We start from the raw sequence: 22972 nt of genomic DNA, 5'->3' as shown, positions 1-22972 counted from the left end.
ATAAGTGGGGGACAACCCCAATCCCTACCCCAAAGCTTCTCCAGAAGGCCCAGCGAACAGTAAACGCGGGCTCTGCAGACGTTAGACCTTCACTGAAATGCGCGACTTATTATTGGGACGGTGACAAGACGCCCGATGATTAATCCGCTGCGGTCAGCCAGTGAGTGTCAACGCTGTCCCCGTGGCGGGCTGCGTCCACTCTCCCCGGAAGAAGAACGCCGCCCTCCAGGGTCGCCAGGGAAGGCAAGAATTACAGGCCTGTTTATTTAACATTTACGAAGCCAGTGCATTTTCCTGCACCTTGTCTGCAACACTTAAGCCAATATTTGCGTCTTTGGGATTCTATTTGTATGGTAATTTACAAATAGGGTTCGGACTTACGGCCGGCCTTTCTCCTGAAACTCCGAAAGCACATTAATTTTCCAGACAGTAAAATAATGCCGTAATTAAATATTACCATTTCTTTTCAAATAAAATCTGGTAGCTCATAACAAAATAGCTTTTTCGAAACATGATGTAGGTTTTCTCACAAAATTGCACTCGAGGGAAATTCCTTATTTTGAATGTATGGACGCGACCATGAACTTAATCTCAACACAATGTAAGAAAAATTGACTTGTTAAATTGCAATAATTTTCTTGCATTTAAAATTTCCATGCTTCCTGTGGCGGCTGACCCCAGGGCTCCCCTATGTATGTCTTTGGGGAGAGGCCCAGGACCCAAGATGGTTTGTTTCATTGTTTATGAGGCCTCCCAGATCCATTCTCTTGAGGTTCCAACTGGAGGGTTTGTTCTGTGTTGCAAAGTTCTGCTAAAGGAGGCGAGGCCTGGTGACCCCATGACCCTGGCCCTTGGGTCTCGCCATGCGCGCTCCGAGCGAGCAGAAACCAAGATCGCCCACGCGGAAGAAGGCATGGGCCCCGGCGCTGGCCTTGGATGGGCTCCCTCTTCACCTTGGCCAGAGCGGACGGATGGAGCGAGCCTGGCGGCGCTGGGCTGGACGCTGAGGCCGGAGGAGGTGGTGCCGGGTTTCACCCGGGGCCGCCCAACCGCCCCAACCAAAGCTCAAGAGGGCCCCCTTGTGGAGGCTCCCAAGAACAGCCCCGTAAGAGGCGTGCGTGCCCCCGACCCGCGACCCCCGCGCCTCCCCGCGCGTCTCAGACCTGAAGGCGCTCAACCGCCACCGACGGGATCCGCTGTCATCGCCTCGAAACCCAGGTGTTTCCGTGCGACGAGGAGATGCGTGGCCCTTCGGGGAAGACCTGCGGGAGACCCAGCTCCCAAGGGCCCCCTGCGGAGGGAAGCGGCTCAAGGGCGTCCCCAAGACCCCTCGGCCTGCGCGCTCTGCCGGCGGCTTCACCGAGCTCACGCCCGCGTCGTCTTATTGAGTGTGTCAAAACCTTGCCATCATCTTGCCAAATTCCTGTTCTACAGAACAATGGAAGCTTCGGTCTTCTGCCAAGAGAGCGAACAAGGACTCAATCCAACGGGAGTCTTCTAGAAACGCGTTCTGTTGAGCAAACACGGACTTGGCACTGCACCCCGCAGGGCAGGCGCCCCAGAATGTTCCCCCGGAGCCATTCGGAAGCAGGGAGAGACCCCACACGCTCCCTCTCCACGTCCCCCCCCCCCCCCCGCCTTGGCCCACCCCTCAAAGCACAGGACCCAACGCTGGTGTCACGGGTGGCGAGCGTGGACCAAATTTGGCATAAACTACGACCATCCAAGGGGCCATCGCGCAGGCTGGGGACACAGGCGCGCAAGTGGAGCTGAGGAGGCCTCATCTCCAAGACACCAAAACATCTGGGTGAACAGGGAGACCCGCTCATCCATCACCCTGATGCCTTGGCTCTGTGGGAACAGCTGGGCTTTGGCTGGAATTTCCAGTGTTCATCTGGGTGGAAGCCCCAGCCAGATCGAGGAGTGATTAGCATCAATTATTCATGGGGCTGAGGGGGTTTTGCTGGGCTGGGTCATTCCTAAGCAAACAGAAAGGAGAAACCGGCTGAGGAGCCAGGCCTGGGTGGCCAGACTGTTGTCGCTGGGTTCCTTCCCATCGCTGGAGCCAGTGGTTTGCTCTTCCCTGAGCAGCAAACTCTCCACACAGGCCCCAGGCAGAGTCCGCCGCTCCCCTTGACAGATGCTTTCAGTGTTGGAAACGCAGTCGTGGAACAGCCACCTTCCCTAGTGCGGTCAGCAAGGCCCATGGCATCGGCGGATCCCTTGGCTCAGCCCACTGGGACTTTTCATGGAGAACTGGGGAAACGGGGGCCGGTCAAAGCAGGTCCCTTCGCGGGCGTTTCAACCCACGGACGTCTGGGTCCGATGCCCTCCTGGATGTCACCAGCTCGGGATCCACTTTTTCCAGACACGCCATCCCTCCAGACGTCCTCAGGGCATCTTTAAAGTCTCACCGCGCAAAGGAGGGCGCGGGGCAGAGCCCTGGGATGCTGGAGGGGCGGGGAGGGGGTGTGATTTTCCTCCAGCACTCCATTTCTGAGTTTCCCAAGAACGTAAAGTCCACTTGACCTCCCAGCCACCCCGCCCCGGCCTTGACTGCAAAGGCCCTGGGATTACATGGATAATGAGATTCACTCATGGCCAAATAAGGCCCATATGAGGAATCTGAGGGGACGTGTAGGCTCCTTAGAATTCAAAGTCTGTCTTCATATTTCTGTGAGGTACCGGGACTGTCACAGCATGCCAATCTGCAACCTTCTCGGGGGAGCGAAAATGGAAACGCTGCGTGCCTTTTGTGCAATGACTTCATCACAAACCACATCTTTTGCTGTAGCAACGCGCTGACGGCTGCCATTGCAACAGCCGGTGTCTGAAGCTTGTTGGCGAAACATCCGCTGAGACCCGTGTGTGCCAGCACATGGCAATTTGTAAAAGGCGGCCGCCTCTCCTCAGGAGAGATTATTTGGGGGGGGGGATTTTATTTAAAATGTGCATAAACGTCCCAGTACAAACATTCGAGGTGAATTACCTCAAGCCGAGGATTTGGAAATAAACCAGAGGGTTCAGACCTGCTTTTCAGCAGGAGAACACTTTTTTCAAAGCGAACTCTAATTAGCATCCTAGGACATAAGCCAGAACGAACGGTGAGGGCTCTGGGGGCTCCACTGAGGGCAGGAGGCCAAACCTCCTCCCTGGACCTCCCTTTTTCTGCTAAAAAAAAAAAACACCCGAGGTCTTGAGAAACCAGCTTGAGAACTTGTGATGCGGTGAAACGCGACACGCACATCCTGCTCTCGAGCGGGGCCGTGCTGCCCAACAGGGCCACCACCAGCCACACGCGGCCCCAGGTCCTAGAAATGTAACCCATCTAAACGTAGCTGTCCTCTGAGTGTGAACACCCACCTGATTTCAAAGACTCGTATTTTTAAAGGCATATAAAACATCTCATTAACAGTTTTCATATTTATTACATGTTGAGATATAATCCTGTGGCTGGATAAAGTATCATTAAAATTAATTTCACTTGCTACACTTTTCCTTTTTTTTTTTTAATGTGGCTACTAGAAAATGTCAAATCATGTCCTGGCTTACAGCTGTGACTCACATTCTGTGACGACTGGTCACTGTCGTGGCGCCTTCCCTGGGGATCGAGAAACACATCTGGGTCCTAGTTTGGCTGGGGCAGCGCCAAGGGTCAGCAGAGACTTTAAAGCCAAGCTCTGAATGTCAGGATCTCAGGCCAGATCCAGCCCATCCTCCAAATGCTCAGCAGGACCTGATGCTCACACTTAAATCTCCCTTTGCCCACTTCTCGCTCCTCCTCCACTTGCTTGGATCAACCAGGGTCCCCAGCCTGTTGACAGCGCCCTCACCAACCATCCTTTCACGCAGAGCCAGCTTCTCAGTGATTCCAAAAGCTGCACGCCTTCTCTTTCTCCACTTTCATTTCAAGCCTGACCCCTAATAGCCACACTCGATGGAAATCACCAGCTCATTTTTAGGAAGGGAAACCCAAAGGGGTGGGGGACGTGTCAACAGGGAACTCGTCTGCACTGGTCTCACGGGCGCAAGTCATTCAGCCATCCATTCGGTGCAAAGTGGCGACCACGACTAGCATTTATTGAGCACCGACCTTGTGAAGGCATTGTTCTAAGTGTTAGGAAGTGCTTGACACAACAAATAGTATCCACGGGGCATTGTGCAGGGAGCTGGGGAATCAGCAGGGAGCAAGAGAGATGAGGAAAGGAAAGGAGGGAAGAAGAGAAGGGAAAGAAAAGAAAGGGAGGAAGAAAAGAAGGCAGAGGGAGAAAGAGAGAGAGGGCGGGAGAAGAGGGGAGGAAGGAAGGTGAGGAGCCTAGAGTGACAGCTCAGGAGCAGTGAGCACCCAGCACCCAGATCTTGGTTTCTAAACACCTTTCTCCAAGAAAAGGAACCACGACTCCTTGGAGAAATGGCTGATTCCAGGGCTGGGCCAGGAAAGCACAAGATAAGCCTGGAAGGTCTTCTGGTGCCAGAAAATGAGGAAAGTACTAGTACTCAGGAAAAAAAAAAAAGCCCCAGAAACTAAGCAGGAGTGCCCAAGGGCCAAATCAGGGCAATTTGAGCAACAGACTAAATAATGATAGCAATGGATTGTAACCTATACAATAAATATCCCTGAGTCTCTACTAATACAAATAATAATTGAATAAAGAAATAACTAGGGAGAAGGGACTATGCATCCTTATAGCTCAATTCCAATCCACAAATTCAAAAGAATGATGGCGCCAGAGAATGACCAAGGGAAAAACACCACAGTAATAATTGCTTAAAGTAAGAATCTTCAGTGATCTGCAATAGATGCTGAAACGGGTGAGGAAAAGTAAAATGAAAAGCAAGATATTTTCATGATCTGTAAGTATATTCCCATAAGATAATTTTTTTTTTTCTTTTTAGTGCTACACCCGCGGCATACGGAGGTTCCCAGGCTAAGGGTCGAATCGGAGCTGTAGCCACCGGTCTACACCACAGCCACAGCAACATGGGATCTGAGCCACATCTGTGACCTATACCACAGCGCATGGCAATGCTGGATCCTTAACCCACCGAGCAAGGCCAGGGTTTGACCCTGCGTCCTCATGGATGCCAGTCAGATTCGTTTCCGCTGAGCCACGACGGGAACTCCCACTGAGGTAATTATTAATTACAGAGAGGAAAGTGGTCGTTTAACAGTCAAGGAGCCTGGCGGATGCCCCCTTCAGCAAATGATCCTGGTTAAGGTCACCGGTGCTGGGACACGCTGACACTGTGTGCCTCAGAGATGCTGCACCAAGAAGGACACAACATGGCTTCTTTGGGGTCCGTCCCCAAATGCACATGCTGAATTCAATCCTGAGGAAACATCAGAAAATCCCAACTTGAAGAACACACGCCAAGAGAGTTGGTCACTTTGCAGCAACATGTGTGGACCTAGAGATTCTCATACTCAGTGAAATAAGTCAGGCAAATACCATCTGCTATCACTTGTATATGGAACCTAAAATATGACACAGGTGAACGCACCTATGAAACAGACTCACAGACACAGAGAACACACTTGCGGTCGCCAGAGGAGGGATGGATGGATTGAGAGTTTGGGGAGAACAGATGCAAACTATCACGTAGAGAATAGATAAGCAAGGTTCTGCTGTACAGCACAGGGAACTAGATTCATGTCCTGGGCTAACCCGTGATGGGAAAGAAGATTTGAAAAAGAATCTACATAGCTCTGGATAACTGAATCGCTTTGCTGTACAGCAGAAATTAACATTGCCCATCGACGGTACCTCAATAAATTTTTTAAAATAATAATAATTGGCCCGTACTCTTCTAAAGTGTCAGGGTCGTGAAGGACAAAGACCAAAGCAGCATCTCTCTGATTGAAGGTGACCAAAGAGATGCAGCAACTACATGTGATGTGTGATCCTGGATTGGCTCCTGGACCAGGAAGGAGGTGTCTTGGACCACTGGCGAGGTCACCGTAGGGTCTGCAGAGTAGGTTCTAGCATGACATGGATGTCATTAATTCCCAGGGTTTGATCACTGTACTACGTCTACGCGAGACGTCAGCCTTCGGGAAAGGGGTTATCCTAGAGCTCTTTGTGCTGCTTTAGCAACGTTGTCGAAGGTCTGAAATGATCTCAACTCGCAAAGTCAGAAATGCTGGGAGACCTGGGCTCCAGGCGGCCCTCGGCGTCTGTGGTGAGTTGAATCGACATCCCCCAAAGATAGGTTCAGATCCTAACCCGATACCTCATTGAGGAATAGGTTCTTTGCAGATGTAATCAAGGCACGAGGAAAGCCGGCTGTGAAGACGGAGGGGGAGGCTGGCGGGATCCTCCACCCCCCACCCCACCCCCGTCAACACACACACACACAAGCTGAAAGAGGCAGGGAAGACGCACCCCGAAAGCCTTGCACCCCACCCACAGCTGGATCCCAGGCTGTGAGAGAATCAGTTTCTCCCTTTGAAGTCCTTTGTTGTGGTGGCTCCAGGACACAGAGCAAGAGCAGAGGTGAGGGGTTACCCTCAGTCGCCTCATGCCGTGCACCCCCTTGGGCCACCGACCACATTTACTCACTCAATATCACTTAAAGTGCGACCCAGCCGCTTAAAATCCAGTTCCGGCCAAGCCCCCTTGAAAACTCAGGCTCATCCTTGGCCATGTGCGCTCCGAAAGCACAGCTTTGCTACCAGAGCGGCCGCTGCTTTTCAACGCCCTGTAAAATCCATGCATAACCACTGGAATAAGAGATGCCCCCCACCGCACCTCAGCTCACCTGGCACGCCTCCCAGAACCTCGCAACAAGCCAATTAGGAGGAAACAGTGCTTTTCTCTTGCTTTTTGCCCCCAAAGAAGGGTATCTGAAGACTTGATGTTTCTCCATCTGTTCTGGCTACAAACCCACATCTCCCCCCCAGCCCCCCCACCCCCGCCCCCAACTGGTTCACATCTACTCTTTTCACCCTCTTTGAAGAAAACATGGATTTTGGACCAGCTGTCACACCTCTCCAAGGCGTCTTTGTTTTGGGGGGGGGTTAAATCTGGAAAAAGGATAATTGCCTCCACCCGACAGAAGCGTCGTGAAGGCAGATGACAGCGAGGAGGGCACATAGTTCTTATTCCATTTATCTCAGCATCCCAAGAGGCTGTTCCACTGGGACAGAAGGCGGGTGCCTGGCTGCTAGGGTTTGAGAGGAGAGAGCAGTGGAGAGTGACTGCGATCGCACAGGGCTCCCCCCGGGCGGTGAAAACCTTCTGGAAGCAGACAGTCCTCGGGTTTGTTCGCACAGCCCAAGGACGGTCTTGAGGGCCACTGAATTTTGGGTTGTTGCTTAAAGCGTTTTCATTTTTACGCAAATTTTAAAGGTTACTTTCCATTTCCACTTATTACCGAACACTGGCTCTCTTCCCCGGGGTGTAAAATACATCCCCGAGCCTGTCTGCACCCAACAGCGTGCCGCCCACACCCCACCCCAACATAGCCCCTTCCCACCTCTTGCCCCTGGCTGGTCACCGGTCCGTTTTCTGCATCTGAGTAGCTTCGTTTATGTGATCTTGTTGGTTGTTGTATTTTTTAAGATCCCACGTGTAAGCGAGAGAGCACACAAGTTTATCCTTCTCTGACTGCTTTACTTAGCATCAGAAGTGCCACTGAAATTTCATGGTAGGCTTTAGAATCGTTACAAGGATGACTTTTATGTTGGCTGTATTTTACCATATTTTGCTTTTTAAGTGGATAAGAAGCATCTGCCTGGGTTAGAGTGACGGGGGCCAGCTCTCCTCTCCACACCCCTTTTCTCGTCTGCAAAGCGCGGGCATCGACAGCACCGAGGCCGTGGGAGGTTGTGCAGGTCACACCTGCTGGTCCGTAGGAGTGGCGGGCGCTCGGACCTCGGCGCGCTGACAGGCTGCCTCCCCCGGGGTGGCCCGGTGGACTCACCACCGGAACGCAGACAGAGCCGCTGTCATGAGACAGCCTCAGCCAAGCATCTGCACCCAAGGGACATCGCAGTGTCCTTCCCCTTAAGGCCCCCCGCGGGTTGGGCACGATGCTTGTCGAGGTGCCCACTCCTGGCATTCGGACTCGTGACCACACATCAGGCTGGAGCAGATCATATTTTAAACCCCAGTAGCCTGGTCTGAGTAACTGGAGGCTCTGGATTTAATTCTGCAGGTAATTTGAACGATGTGATCTAATTTCAAATGTCCTGCTCTTATGAGTGCGAAAGCAGCATAATTTTTAATTAGTGGGGAAACAGTAAATAATGGATGGTGGTAAGTGGACACCACTGTTAATTAAAAATCCATGGATGATAAAAATCAATTTGGCCCACGCATTTAACTCCGTCTATCAGGTCCTCGCGAAAAGTTGGGCGAGCGGCCTGCAGCCCCAGCTGCTTTCGGCTGTGGCTCCCCGAGCTCCGACTTCCCCAGGGAAGAGGAAGGGAGACAGAGAGGGGAGGAGAAGACCCACAAGCGCCTCCAAAGCGGCGGCTGGAGGCCCTTCACGTGTGCATTTCTGAGCAGCTGGTTTCATTTTGCAACCTTGAAGTCAAAGCTTCACGAATGGCCGAGAGGCAACGTTAGGCTCCACGCGGGCATCTTTACAAAGACGGGCTCCAGTTGTGTTGTGTGTTTTGTGTGCGCGTGCTCGGAATATGGTGAGGTTGCACGGTACCTTGTGTCCCCTGACTTAATTAAATCCCAACTTTTTTCAGAAAAACAAAACAGGCTAGAACACACTGAGCAGGAATGCGCCATCTGAGGATTCGTGTCAAAATACGATGCTGTTGGAGGTCCCATTGTGGCGTGGCGGAAACGAATCCGACTGGGAACCATGAGGTTGCAGGTTCGATCCCTGGCCTCGCTCAGTGGGTTAAGGATCCAGCGTTGCCATAAGCTGTGGTGTAGATTGCAGACATGGCTCAGATCCTGTATTGCTGTGGCTGTGGTGTAGACTAGTGGCTACAGCTCCCTAACCTGGGAACCTCCATATGCCTTGGGTGCAGCCCTAAAATGACAAAAGATCAAAAAAAAGAAAAGAAAAGAAAGAAAATACAACACCATGAAGGCAACGTCCCATCACGATGCCTTTGGAGAGAGTACGAAGCCTCACTTCCTTTGGAGAAAACACTTCCTCAAGAAAGCCAGCTTTGTGGAAGCAGCCAATGTCATTTTCGGGGCCCATTCTGTTTTGCTCTGAGACGTGAGCTTGATTTTCCCGCCAGGCCAGCAGCACCCGGTCCCTTTTGATCTTGTTTCTCGCTTTGATCCGTCCGCTCTCCAAGTCGACACGTTTGGACAGGTTTCACTGACAACCAGGGATGTTCACGTGAACGTGAACCTACAAATGCGATGCTGGGGACCCGGTGTTTCCAGGGGAAGCTGATTGCAGGGGACGGTGTGAGGTGCAGACGCCAACGTGCGCGTTGCCAGTCAGGGTTAGAAATGGGGCCATGCTGGGCATTTGGCCCAACCTGGGTGCCTTCCCCTGCACCCCAACATCCTGGCTCTAGTCCCTGAGAGACGAGATGAGCCCAAGTTAACCCGGAGCCTTTGGCATGGACTTGCCCCGCAGAGTGGCAGCCAAGCGCCCACTGTCCAGCTGTGTCTACCTTCAGTCATCTCGTTGGGCTGGATAAGGCTCATTCACTCCCTCGCTCAGCCCCGTCCCCTGCCTGCGATGGGGAAGCCATCAGGCCAGAGTCCCCGGGCTGGCTCGAACCCCAGCTCTGTGTCGTGAGGCAGCTCAAGGCGCCGGTAAGCTGGGCCCAGGTCGCCAAGCCCGTCGCTCTGCCCACCTAACACCGGCTGCTGGGATCTGTTGCGACGGCGAGCCAGCGCACAAAAATGTGGACCAAGGGATATAATAAGAACGCACGGGGTCGGCGCTCAGTTATCAGGAACCGCTGTGCCGTCATTGTCCGCCCCCACCAGGGACTGTCCAGCTTTCTGCACCCATCCCTGGGGACCCGAGTCTCCCGATCAGACCCCCGACCTCCAGGAAAGTGAGGGATCACTCAGAGGCCACTGGGTGGGCAGAGAACTGGGGGGCCAAGTGCTCCATCAGCCAGTCGTGAGGGGGTGGGTGGGGACCCGAGGCGCCCTAGCCGAGCCGCCTTTCCTTAACCTCACGCGAAGACCGCGTGAAGGTGCGATGGGAACAGGACAGAGGGACCATTGGTTCACCCCTCGCCCCGCCCACCCAGGCCTCCTGGACCAGCACAGCTGGTCTCCCCAGCATCACCGCCAGGCCTGAGCCCCACTGTGCCCTTACGGAGCACCGCGACGTGCCCGGCTAGCCCGGTCCCACAGGTGCGGGGATAGGCAGCAGCACCAGGCCCCCCCGGGGGGGGACCACCGGCTCAGCGGGAGGAGGTTCCCTCGGAAGGGCCTGTTGCTGGAGCCCGGCCAGCAGATGGAGGCCGGCCGCCCTGTGGGCGCAGCCTGTGGCTGTAACATTTGGACGCTGCTCGTGGCCATGTTCCCCTCAACATCCCGCCATCTGGGCTGTGTCAGGGCCGCCCCTCTGAGTGGGGACATCAGTTTCCAGGGGGAACTGCTGCCTTCAGCAGCTGAAGGCCCCAGTGCTCTCACCACTGAGCTGCTCCTCTGAGTGAAGACCCCACGGCCAGGCCTGGCTCGTCTCCATAAGACGAGCCCATCTGGGGCAGGGGGTGGGGGAGTGTCACCGGAGAGGGCCAGGGTCTGGGCCCTGCCCGTGCTGTTCACACCCACCCTCCCCGAAGCCGGAGCCCCAGCGCACGCTCACCGAGCACCACCACGTGGCCGGCTAGCACGCTCCCACGGATGCGGGGATGGGCGGCACACGGGCCTGGCACCGAGGAGGGACCATGAAGGGAGTGGCCACGAGGGCCGGGTGCAGGTGCAGGTCTGGCCTGCTCCACGGGGCAGAGGTCAAGCAGAACCTGGGCTCCTCCGGGAAGTGGGGCGAGTCCCGCTGCCCAGCGCCCCGGCTGAGTCCATGGGGCCTCCTGCCCTAGAGCGTAGGGCCCCTCTGCTACCGCCCGGCGGCACTCAGCCCCAGCAGGCAAGTGCGGGTAAGGGCGATGCCTCAGAGGCTCATTCCCCAACCTGAGGGCCCATGGCTGTCCGGAGAAGAGCCAAGGTGGGGGTGGGGAGGGCAGACCCCGCCCGGCTCTCGGCTGCCTCCAGGGCTGTGGCCCAGCCTGGCTTGGGAGCTCCAAGTGTCTGAGATCACTAACCGGGGTCCATCTGCTTTGCAGCCCACACCGCAGAGGCGGCCGACACGGCAGGGGTTGGCCACCTGCGCTGGGAACCACGCTGCCAGCAGCCCCTGCTCAACAGAGCGCCCGTCACGACATTGCTGCCCCCACGCCTGGACGGGCCCTGGATCTCCACTGGGTAAGACCCCGAGGTCACCCTGACCACAGGCCTTTGGGCTGGGAGACCTCACCCTCTCTGAGCCTCAGTGTCCACATCTGTGAAAGGGGCACAGTTTGGTCATGTGTCCAGAGGCCTGCTCCCTGCCAGGCATGTGCTCGCTTGTCCCCCCTTCCAGGGCGGACCTGGGAGGTAGACTGCCAGGCACCTGCTCTGGCCACAGACAGCAGACAGATGAAATCCACTTGGCACATCGACTGAGCACCTGCCGTATAAATACCTATCAAGTAGCTGCTGTGAGCTAGGGGCAGCGGGAGCTGCGGTGGGGACAAGCCCTAAACGGAGAAATAAGAAGTAAACTTGAGATGGCGCTACGCTCTGTGATGAAAGAAAGTGGAGGATGTGGGAGGGGCCATCGGGGAGACTCTTTGGAGGGTGGTCAGAGAGGGCTTCTCGGACACAGGGACCTCCATCCAGAGAGCGGGGCGGCGGGGTGGGGGGCGCTGGCCAAACCAGCGCGGGTGCAGAGGTTCTGAGGCCGGAAGGAACAGGCCAAGGAGGGCCCAGGGTCCGGCCTGCCCACCTCATCTCCTGGCCTGACAGGCTCACCCGACATTGCAGAGGCCCCCTTGCTGCTCGAGGGCGACGAACGGGCTTTGTGCTCTGCTCTCACCTGCGGGGCACAGACAGACAGCAGCCCACAGAGTCTTCCTCACATGGCCGGGGAGGAGGAGGCAGCATCCGCCCCTCCCCTGCCTCCCCTCCTTCCCGCCGGTCCCTTAGGCCAGGCCACTAGAGGGTCAGGGACTAGACCTTCCCGTCCTCCACATACCTCCCCAGGTCAGGGGAACAGCCAAACATCTGCTAGTGCACTGGGGGCGGGAGGGGCCTGAGTCAGCGAAGCCACTCTTTCTGCATCTCTAGCCTCTGCCCCCACATCAACGCCACAGGCCGGGGCGGGGGATCCAGGCATCCTGGCTGGGGGTCCCTTGGAGACAGAACTGGACATGGGAAGGACGGAGACTGGTTGCAGGCTGTTCCTGCCCCAAGACACAGCATTCCAGAGAGTTCTAGAAACGTCTAGAATTTTCTTCCTAGAGTGTCCCCCATCGTGCTCCTCAGACAGGGCTTTGCAGCTTTCTGGGAGTAGTTTAGGGAAGGACCCAACGTCTGGGAACCACTGAGACTGTGACCTTCTGTGTCCCCTTGGGCAAATCTCCCCACCCTCGGGCCTGGGAGTCACTTCCCTCCTTTTTAAACTACTGTCTGTACTGCTGTTTCCTTGCGGTTTTTTCTTTAAGCCAACTTGCATTCGTTGGTGTAAATATATCCATGTATTTTTACGGCTTTATTGGTGGATAACTGGTAGACTAGTACGCATTTCCAGCACGAGGACTGTTTTTGCAGAAGTGTAATGTCTCTATGGATGAGGCGAGCTGAGCCCCTTGCCATACATAGGAGGGACCTTACAAAGAAAGTCAATGAAGACACAACCGCATCATTAAATTCTTACCTGCCTCCGTGCCTGCCTACAGACCTGAGTCTGTTCTCCCTGGGAGAAAACAGACGTTGGCGTTAAGGACACATTAATTCCAACACAGATGTTCTCCTTGACATAAGCGAAAGGTGGTAGAAGAGGGTGAGGGAGAACCTGCTTCTCCTGCTCCAGCAGCCCCGGTAAGAAAAATGGCAAGAAAATACAGTACAGGTGGTGCCGGGTCAGAGTAACATCGTTCGGGCACTGTGCTGCCTGCTCTTTCTTCCCCCCAGAATTTGTCCACCATCCACCCCATCTGACCATCTGAGCCCCCGTGGGAAAGGCCCAGAGGCTCCTTGCCCCCAGCCCAGGGTGTGACTGTGGGTCTAGGAGTCGTGTGGCTTCCCTATACCCCAGCCCTACCCTGGGAGTGTTTTCATCAGCAGCAGAATAGGGCCTGGGGGCCAGGGTTAGCCTGATGCCTGATTTTATAAATAAAGTTTTATTGGCACACAATCACGCCCACCACGTGCATACTGTCTCCCGGTACCTCAGCTCCAGAACCACAACCTTGAGTCACTGCAACAAAGTTCACCTGGCCACAAAGACAACAGTATTTATTATCTGAGCCTTTACAGGAAAAGCTCGCTGACCCCTGGGTTCCACAGCAGACCTGTCACAGAGGCGGGTGACAGGTGGTCAGAGGGCCGCGCTTAGCAAAGAGAGAGGCAGAATGTACGCGCCCATCATCCGCAACTGACTTCGCGAGGACCGAGGTCAGGGAGCTCGGTGTGTGCCAGGCCCTGGGCCGGGTGCCAAGAATCCAACAGGGAGTGAGAACAGGCAGGACGCGGCCTCCCAGACCCCGGGCACAGGGCTCCCCAAAGGCTGCGAGGGAGTCCCCGCTTCTTAAGCGCCTCCCAGGCGCCACCCCTGGGCTGCTGCTTCCTGGGCACCCTGAAATGGCATCTGCACCAGGGTGCTCTCGCTGCAAAGCCTGGGAGCCACGGGACCCACAGGGACTGACGCCTGGGGGCGAGATGCCGGGTGAAGAAGGCAACTGGGGTTGAACGGAGGCAAGGCCTCTGTTGCTGCCACCAGGCCCCGGGGGGGGGGGAAAGCCCCCAGCCCCCAAAGGCATCAACGGAGGCGGCCGGGAGCCCGCAGCAGGGGGGGGGTGGGGGGGGGCTCCCCACGCAGGTGCTCACCGCGCTGCCCACCCACCTTCCCCGCAGCTGCGAGGTGCGCCCGGGCCCCGAGTTCCTGACGCGCTCCTACACCTTCTTCCCCAACCGCCTCTTCCGCGCCTACCAGTTCTACTACCGCGACGCCGCCTGCCGGGAGCCGGCCCACTCGCTGCTCATCAAGGGCAAGGTGCGCCTGCGCCGCGCCTCCTGGGTCACCCGGGGCGCCACCGAGGCCGACTACCACCTGCACAAGGTGGGCGTCGTCTTCCACAGCCGCCGCGCCCTGCTCGACGTGGCCGCGCGCCTGGACCAGAGCCGGGCCGGCCGGGCCTGCGCGCGCCGGCTGCCCCCCGCCCGGGCCTGGCTGCCCGGGGCCCTGTACGAGCTGCTGAGCGCCCGGGCTGAGCGGGACTGCGCGGCCGCCCTGGGCTTCACCATGCACGAGCTCAGCCTGGTCCGCGTGCAGCGCCGCCTGCAGCCCAAGCCCCAGGCCGCGCCGCGCCTGGTGGAGGAGCTCTACCTGGGCGACATCCACACCGACTGGGCCGAGAGGCGCCACTACCGGCCCACCGGCTACCAGCGCCCGCTGCAGAGCGCCCTGGTGAGTCTGGGGCCCGGGCCCCCGCCCCCCTCCCCCCCACTCTGGCCTGCTGGCCTCAGGACACTTGCACCTGCTGGAGACATCTTTCCTTGGGTCTGGCCAGGACCGGTTTTTTCCAGGAGGAACTCCCGGTGAGCCCTCTGACATCCCAGCGGGCCCCGGCGTCCTCCTCCCTCAGTTCTCAGCTCAGAGCCCCCTCCAGCCCCCACCCTGCATAGCTCCAGCCCGTGGCACCCCTGGTCTGCACTGATGACTGCTTTGTTGCCTTCTCCCACTAACCCTAGACCCCTCTCTGTGTCCCCACACCTGGCCCAGGGTCTGGCACTCGGTCAGGGCCAGGAGACGCTGAATGAACGAGGGAGCACAGCCCCTGCCAGGCCCCTGCCAGGCAGCGGTGGCCCTTGGAGGCCCACTTAGAAGCTCTATGCGGACCCCACTGCCAACCCGGGGCCAGAGGCACTGGGCCTGCCCCTCCATGCTGACACCAGGCAGCGCAGCGCAGCGCCTGCTCCGACTCCGAGCGCTCTCAAGATGTCACCACCTGGGCATCTTCTAGCAGGCACAGTCTGGCCTGGAATTCTGCATCTCTAACAGGCTCCCGGGGGGTCCACGGACCTCTCTCTGAGCAGGAGGCCGCAGTCCAAAGGGAGCTGGCCTCTTTGAGATGCACCGCCTACCCCGCCCCGGGGTGAATTTCACTTAAGCTGATTAACCTATAGACTTTACATTAACGACACCACAGACACACTTCCCCAGGTGGAGGAAGATCTCACAGCCCTTTTTGGTCCGATGAGCACTCAGGCAGGAAGAAACTGAACTTGATGTGTGCAGTACTCTCCTGGCACCAAGCACAGAGTCTGCCAGCCACTGCTAGGGCCCGGCGACCTCTCCACTGAGGCTGGTGAAACCCCAGGACCTCACGTCAGAAAAATGTTCATAGAAGCACGAAATAAAATATATGTGGGATTTAAACAGAAACCAGCTCAATGAAAACAGTTACCCAAGTCTTTAAACACTCATTTGTGACACAGGAACACTGCGAATGTGAATTGCTTTACTCTCCCTAGTTTCAAAGTAGCGACGTGTGTCAACAATACTTACCTACATGTGAATAGATATGCGTCAAGGTATATATTACGATATAGATATTGTAGATATTATATCTACATATAAAAGATGTGAGATCAGCCACAAAGCAGAAGGTTCCAGAGAAGCTACTGGGGTTTGTCGCCGCTCTTCACAGTGAGAAGAAACTTTCACCTTCGGATAGAGATTAGTCAAGGTGAAGTCGAGGTTAGGACCCCAGGTTAAGGATGCCTGTAAGGGACGCGCAAGGAACGGTTTTCAAAAGGGAGAATGAATGAATGGAGGACGGAGGAGTTCAGCATGTATTAAGTACCTGCTGTATATGAGACCCTCAAGGAATTAAACCAGCCTAGGGCAAATCTCACCCGAGAGCAGCCGCTTATCGAAGCACCCCCAGTGTGTGTGGCGGGGGTGGGGGGGGGCACTAGGTTTGAGCCCATCTGCTCTCTCTCCTTCTCCCACTGCCCTCCTTCCAACCCAGGATCTGAGCAGCAGAGAAGCAGCACGGCAAGACATTCTCATCAGAAAATCAGCCCGAGTTCTTTCAGTGACCTCGAAACAATTCCCTCTTGGCTGCCGATCCCTAGGCTGGTCTGATGTTCATTCTCACGGCAGAGAAGGCGCTGGCGGTGGGGTGATCCCTGGCACCCACTACCTCATTAGGAGGGCACCCTGCTCTGACGGTGACAAGGTCATGTCTCCCCAGGGAAGGACTCTGGGGCCACGGCCTCCTGCTGTCTGAGCAGCCAGGGCGGCCGGGACAACCGGCAGTGCAGTCGCCAAGCAGGACACACAGAAATGTGAGCCTGGACCGGCGGGGCCACGTGTACGGATGTTAAATTAAATGTCCGCTCACCAACTGCCCCTCCTCCGAAAAAAAGAAAAAGGACAATAATTTCAACGGAGGCAGCGCTGCAGATGACCCCCCAGTAAGGGCTCAGTCACTGCCTCATGCTCTCGGGGCCCAAGCCTTGCCCACAATCCGAACCAGATGGTAAAAACATGAGCGTTGTTGGAAGTTAATTTAAAACCAATTTGATCCCCAAATTCACTGCCTGGACATAGACTCCTCATCAATCAGCCAACACTCGACCAAAATCATCTAAGGCTGGTGTCACCTCTGGGGGTTAATTAGAAACGGTTATGTGCTGTTTGAGAAACAACTTTATGTAACAGGCTTGAACCAGCAAGGGCTTGGCTTGCGCACAAGTGTGAATTCTGCTGGCCGGGGCCTTGTTTAGGAACACGTGCAGCTCTGGACCCGTGCTCGAATGAGGCCTGGAAGCTTTTCTCAGAGAGGCGGGTCCTTCATCCCTCCCAAAGCATCGGAGAAGGAAATGCTTGTTTCTCTTCCCTCTCTCGCCTTAACATGTGGCCAGCTCTCCATTTGTTTTCCACCAGGCAGCAAACTGCCGGCCCCAGGTCCCCGGCCAGCACCCCTGAGGTCCTTCTGTCCGCAGAAGGCACCTCCTTTGAGGAAGAAAGGCAGCCCCGAGATTATTTTGCTGTGATGCATCATGGCCTGTCAATACGCATTAGCGTGACGACAGTTGGAACGTGGGTTAAAATGCCTAAATTAGAGAAGACTCTTATCAGCCAGCATTCCCATTACTGGCACTCCAGCTAACCATGCCGATTTCTTGCCTCTTCCCATCACAAACATTTCTGTAGCCATTTATTCGCATTTATTTGCAAGCGCCTTCGAGCTCTCTGGGTCAGAGTCCCCCAAACCAAAAAATAATTTCGTTTTCTATGGTATGGAAATCAGGACGACTTAGGTGCATCATAGAGATAAGAGCTTTTAGTGTAGCAATACAAAATAGAAAGAAGAAGGAAAAAACTGTTCTCAGTCATCCAATATTTTCTTTCTAAACCAGAACTCCCAAACGCCCCTTGTTTGGCATGAAACTCATCCATCAGCAATCTGTGGAAATCTTTTGTTTTTTGCAAGAAAAAAAATCAGAGCTGTTTTTTTTTGTTGTTTTTTTTTTTTCCCCAGCTGGGCCCTCACGATGCTTCTCCCCCTGCCTGTCCTGTGTGCATCCCTGGCCCCCAATTTCCTTCTGGAATGGCAGAACCTGGGCTGCTTGCTTTGACAAGTGGCTGTTCCAGGATATTTATCTTTCAGAATGATGCTCTGAACTAAATTCTGGGCAGCGTCTCCCTTAAAAAAAAAAAAAAAGAAAAAAAGAAAAAAAGAGAGAGGAAAAAAAAAAAAAAGCCAAGATGTGTGTATCTGGTTTCTTTTTGGCCTGGACTGAGCTTTTTCACTCCAAAATGCAGACCGACTGCTCCCACGCAATTTGGTTTAGCATCTGCTTCCTGTTGACGTGTTTTGCTGTAAACCTAGCTCATGAGAATTTATAAGGCAGTGGCACCTGTAAATAAGGCCAAAGCGAGAGGAAAACAAGACCACAGCCGGGGCAAGTGAGGACGTGGCCGCACCTGACACGGCAGCGCGGGCTGGGTTCCCGACTTTAAATAACACACGAGTGAACATCTCTGTGCAGAATCTCTCTGCAGCTTTTTCCAGCGGCTCCTCAGCACAGACCCTGAGCCCAGGGTTCCCAAGGCGTGAGAAGTGTCGTGGCTCTTCACCCCGGTTCCACATCCACTTGCAGGAGTGGAGGGGGTGACGCGTGCCCTCCCAGGTGAAATTCTTTCTTTCTTTCTTAGGGCTACACCCGCAGCATATGGAGGTTCCCGGGCTAGGGGTCGAATCAGAGCTACAGCTGCCGGCCACAGCCACAGCCACGCCAGATCCGAGCCACATCTGCGACCTACACCACGGCTCACGGCAACGCTGGATCCTTTAACCCACTGCGCAAGGCCAGGGATCGAACCTGCATCCTCATGGATATGAGTCAGGTTCTTCTCCCCTGAGCCACAACGGGACCTCCCCAAGGCGCAATTTCTGAAGACAAAAGCCTCTCTTGTTGACCCACCGTGGAGACGCAGGCCGATGTGGGCAGAGGGAGGCTTTTGACCCCGGGGGTCAGTGGTTTCGGCTCGAGTCTGCCATGTCCAGAGTGGAGAGCCTGGCGGGCTCCGTTTCAGCCTCAGCTTCTCAGTGCCCGAGGAGTGCCCAGCCCAGCCCCCGTCCTTGGGAAGCACTTGGGGGGTGGGCTGGGGGTGGGGGCGTTAACGGCACGCAAGGAGAAAGACAGAAAATGTCCGTGGTGCAGCTTCAGGACCAAGCAGGCCGGGCGGGGAACGGGCAGCATCATTCAACTCCCAGGAGACACGTTTGGTCTCTCCTCCCTTCACCCGGCACACCTGCTGCAACCTGGCCCTGGAGATGGGCAGCCCCAGAGGGACGGGCAGTTGGGCTTTCTGGAGATTTCTATCCCATGTTGGGCCGGAGGAGGGGGGCAGGGGGGCAAAGACAGCGGGGTGCCGGAAGGTCAGGAAAAGCCTCGCTAAGGCCCGGCTCTGAGGGGCCACGTGGCCCCTAGGAAGGAGATGGCCAGGTGACGTGGGGGTAGGGGGAGGTGGCTGCAGGGAGAGGCAGGTGCAGAGGCTGGAGGATGGAGCCGACTGAGGCCCAGGAAGAGTCAAGTGGCCACTGGGGCTGGAGGCAGGAATGAAGGAAGTGACGGTGCCCGGGGGGGCTGTAGGCCACCTGTCCACCTCGGGCAGTCACCCCCTCTCTTTGTCTCGCCAGCACCACGCTCGGCCCTGCCCGGCCTGCAGCCTCATCGCCCGCTCCGACGAGCACCACCCGCCCGTGCTGCCCCCCCAGGTGGCCCTGCCCCTGCGCCTGGGGGGCCGGTGGGTCAGCCCCGGGTGCGAGGTGCGCCCCGCCGTGCTCTTCCTCACCAGGCTCTTCACCTTCCACGGGCACAACCGCTCCTGGGAAGGGTATTACCACCACTTCTCTGACCCCACCTGCCAGCAGCCCACCTTCACCGTCTACGCCGCCGGCCGCTACACCAAGGGCACGCCGTCGGCCAAGGTTCGGGGCGGCACCGAGCTGGTGTTCCAGGTCACCCGCGCCCGTGTGACCCCTAGGGACCAGGTCACCACGGCCATGCTCAACTTCTCTGAGCCGAGCAGCTGCGGGGGCCCAGGGCTCTGGTCCCTGGGAGCAGAGCGGGATGTCACGGCCACCAACGGGTGCCTGCCGCTGGGCATCAGGCTCCCCCACGTGGAGTACGAGCTCTTCAAGATGGAGCGAGACCCCCTTGGGCGGAACCTGCTCTTCATCGGGCAGAGGCCCAGCGACGGGTCAAGTCCAGACACCCCCGAGAAGCGGCCCACGTCCTACCAAGCGCCCCTGGTGCCCTGTGACGGGGTGGCCTGGGGCCTCTCCAGGGCCCCTCAGCACCAGCCTCTGCCACACAAGCCTGTCCGTGCCAAGGGGCCATGTCCCCAAGAGGCCCCTCTCTGCCCTCTGCTCCTGGCTCTAGGGCTGGCCATCCTCCAGTGGCTCTGAAACTGGCCTTTGATTCCTGGACGGCGCCTTGGGACCCTGCCCACCCCATGGACTCCCCCCGGCACGGCCTCCTCCACCCAGGCCTCTGTCCTGGCCGGTTCCACAGCCCGGCTGTGCCCGCTCGGCCCGGGTCCCCGTGGCTTGGCACCCTCCAGATCCACACCAAGGCCAGCAAATTCGCATCATGACCGTGAACTTGGGCATCGCAGCAGCGTCCAAGGCTCTGAGTTTCCTGATGCTCGCCCCTCTTTTCCCCGGGTCGTCTGAGCATCAGTGCTGGGGAAGAGACCACACAGCCTCCCCGCCTGGCTGCGCCCCAGTTCTCTTCCTACGCTCTTGGGGTTCAGCGACATGGGAACGCGGGTCTGCACAGGCATATGCTGCCACGGCTCCCCCGAGTCTGGGGGTTGTTGTTTAAAGATTATTAATTCGAATTTAGCAATACGAGCTCAAAGCAGAGCCATGAATTAAAGATGCTGCTTCGGGCTTTCTGCGCGCCTCAGCTCGCTGGAAGGGGCTCGGCTCTTTGGGGGCAGCTCGGCTTTCTTGAGTTGTGACTGCCGGCGTGTGTCTGCGCCTGCCTGCGCTTCTGCAAGTTGGGCCTCAAGCTGTCAACTCCTCGTGCGGGTAAATCCAGCCCTTTGGGGCCCGCACGCGCATAAAGGCGGCCCCACCCGCGCCGAGGAGCTCGGCCTCCCTGGCCCACACCAAACACCAGTGCGCGGGGCTGGGGACACGTCTGTGGGGGAAAGCGGCATTTCCAGCCTTGGACGGTAATTCACACTAAGGACGGCGTGATACTAACGTGCTCTGTAATTAGCCCTACACGGGTGCCCTGGCTTTTCAATACTCCCAGTACTTGGCTGACAAGGAGGAAGAGGAACCGCTGGTGCATCTTTGGGACCATCGTCCAGGGAGGTCAGGTCACTGGCTACACCGGACGTCTGGCGGAGGAGACGGCCTCGCCTGGCCCGGCCTGCTGGCCACCACGCCGACGTGCTGAGGTCTCCGCGCAGAGGGGCTCAGGTGGGCACAGGCGGTGCCTCCCCAGGGAACCCTGCCGGTGTTCCCAGGGCCGTGTCTGTGTGCTGTGAAATTAACTGGCACCCTGGTGGGCTCACAGGTTTCCGGGCCACGGTGCCGATGATTCAAACTGCCTCCCCCACCGCGCCCTCCTCCGCCCGAGTCCTGTCTCTGCCTCTTCTCACAGATCTTGACCCACAACTGTCTGGGAAGCTAATGATGCTTTTTCAGAGGGAAGTCCTTGTCCTCCCTTAGACTGTGTGGGGTTCGATCCGCCCGCTGAAATTGCCCGAGCTTATCTTCCCATTCTTAAAAACAAAAAAATCACCAAGTTACTATTCTCTGTAGGTCTCAGAGAGCTATGAGTGTTCCTGGCATATTTACCAAAGTACAAGAAATAATTAGATTATTTACGGGCTGCGACTGCAAGGAGGGGGGGGCGGGGGGGCGTGTTCCCGGTGGGGATGAACGAGGGTGGGTGGCGAGAAGGCGTCCATGGCTGAGCAAGTCTTGTATCTGAGGCTCGAGGCAACCATACCACCGTTTATCATCAAATTTGAATCTTTTAATAAAATTAAACAGCCTGAGAAACGTTCCCGCTGGTTATTAAAGTCAACCGAGGGGATTATGGTTCTAAAGAAAGGAACTGAAGTGTCTTGCAGAGAATGTGTGAGGGAGAGCAGACCGGTGGAGGTAAAGCCCACTGTCTCTGCGACACACCTGCAGCTCAGCTGAAGAGTCTCTGGGGGCGTCAGGTGCACAGGGGGTGAGATCCCTGCCCCCGGTCACGCGTCCATCAGGTCCAGCCCCCTCCTTGCCCCGGCTGCACTGACCTGCCTTCCTTTGCTTGATCACACCAAGCTCTCTCCTGCCTCAGGACGTTTGCACATGCCATTGCTGCTGCCCAACCCCACTTCCCCCAGATCTCCAGAGGCCTGGCTCTTTCTTTCCATTCAAGCCTCAGACCCAGTGTCACCTCCTCAAGGAGCCCCACCATCTGCACCCCCCCTCCTGTCTCTCCATCCCACCACTCTGCTTTAACTTCTTGCTCATGCTTACGGATCATGGACTTATTCACGTTTTTTCTCTGCTGGTTTTTCCAGCAAGTTCAGCCAGGCCTGTGAGTACGGCCGGGTAAACCAGGGTTCGTGATCCCGGTGAACCTTCGCCAACGAAGAAGTCGCTGCCATGTGCCAGGTGTGGTGCCCTGTGAGGCGGCCCCGCCGTGTAGGGTGTGACCTTGCAACGTGCAGAGAGAACAGAGGGCTCAGTGCGGGCGAGGGGCCAGCTGAGCCTCAGTCGTGGGCACTCCCTCCAGGGCCTGGTCCCCTGGCAGGGGTGGGATTCGTGGCTGTATTTGGGGAAAGCCATTCAGAGCTGCTTTCTGGAACGTGGCTGAGCCTCTGTGAATTAGGAGGTCGGCGCTGAAGAAGAAAGACACTGCCTGGCACCACTGACAGGACCAGGTGCCCCCCATCCTGGGCTTCTTGGTCCTGGAGCAGGCGATGCTGCAGAAAACATCAGGTCCCTTCTCCCAGGCAGGAAGCCACGCTGCCCAGGTCCTGGGCTCCCGTGAAGGGTGGGTCTGGGGCCAAAGGACTGACGGGCTGCCGCAGGGATGGAGAAGCTCCTTATCTCCGCAGAAAACCCAAGACAGCTTTAATCAGAAGAGGAGAGGAAACCCCACGGTCCTCGTGCAAAACAAAACAAAACAAAATTAATGTTCTCCATTGTATGTTCAGTCACGTTTAGAAGGGGAAGAAAAAGAACCTCGCACAGTTTATAATTTCATAGCGCAGGCTCCCAGGAGGGTAA

The 22972-nt window shown here is 56.5% G+C and overlaps 1 protein-coding gene across 1 annotated transcript in view; it reads left to right on the top strand.

The window, feature by feature from the left end:
- The window catches only part of APCDD1L (APC down-regulated 1 like), a 52997-nt gene extending 31249 nt beyond the window's left edge, over positions 1-21748 (top strand). Inside the window, exons 2-4 of the mRNA XM_021077840.2 lie at positions 11231-11369; positions 14061-14613; positions 19364-21748. Of these exons, the coding sequence (XP_020933499.1) occupies positions 11231-11369; positions 14061-14613; positions 19364-20134 (1463 nt within the window). The 3' untranslated portion in view covers positions 20135-21748. The remainder of the gene's footprint in view (positions 1-11230; positions 11370-14060; positions 14614-19363) is intronic.
- Positions 21749-22972: the final 1224 nt, after the last annotated feature.

Source organism: Sus scrofa, chromosome 17 (assembly GCF_054392235.1).
Source record: "Sus scrofa isolate SSC_HxYL_T2T_F1_AM1 chromosome 17, Sscrofa_HxYL_maternal_Yorkshire_Landrace_v2.0, whole genome shotgun sequence".
In the NCBI taxonomy this organism is placed as follows: domain Eukaryota; kingdom Metazoa; phylum Chordata; class Mammalia; order Artiodactyla; family Suidae; genus Sus; species Sus scrofa.
This window is presented reverse-complemented; position numbering and strand designations above follow the sequence as displayed.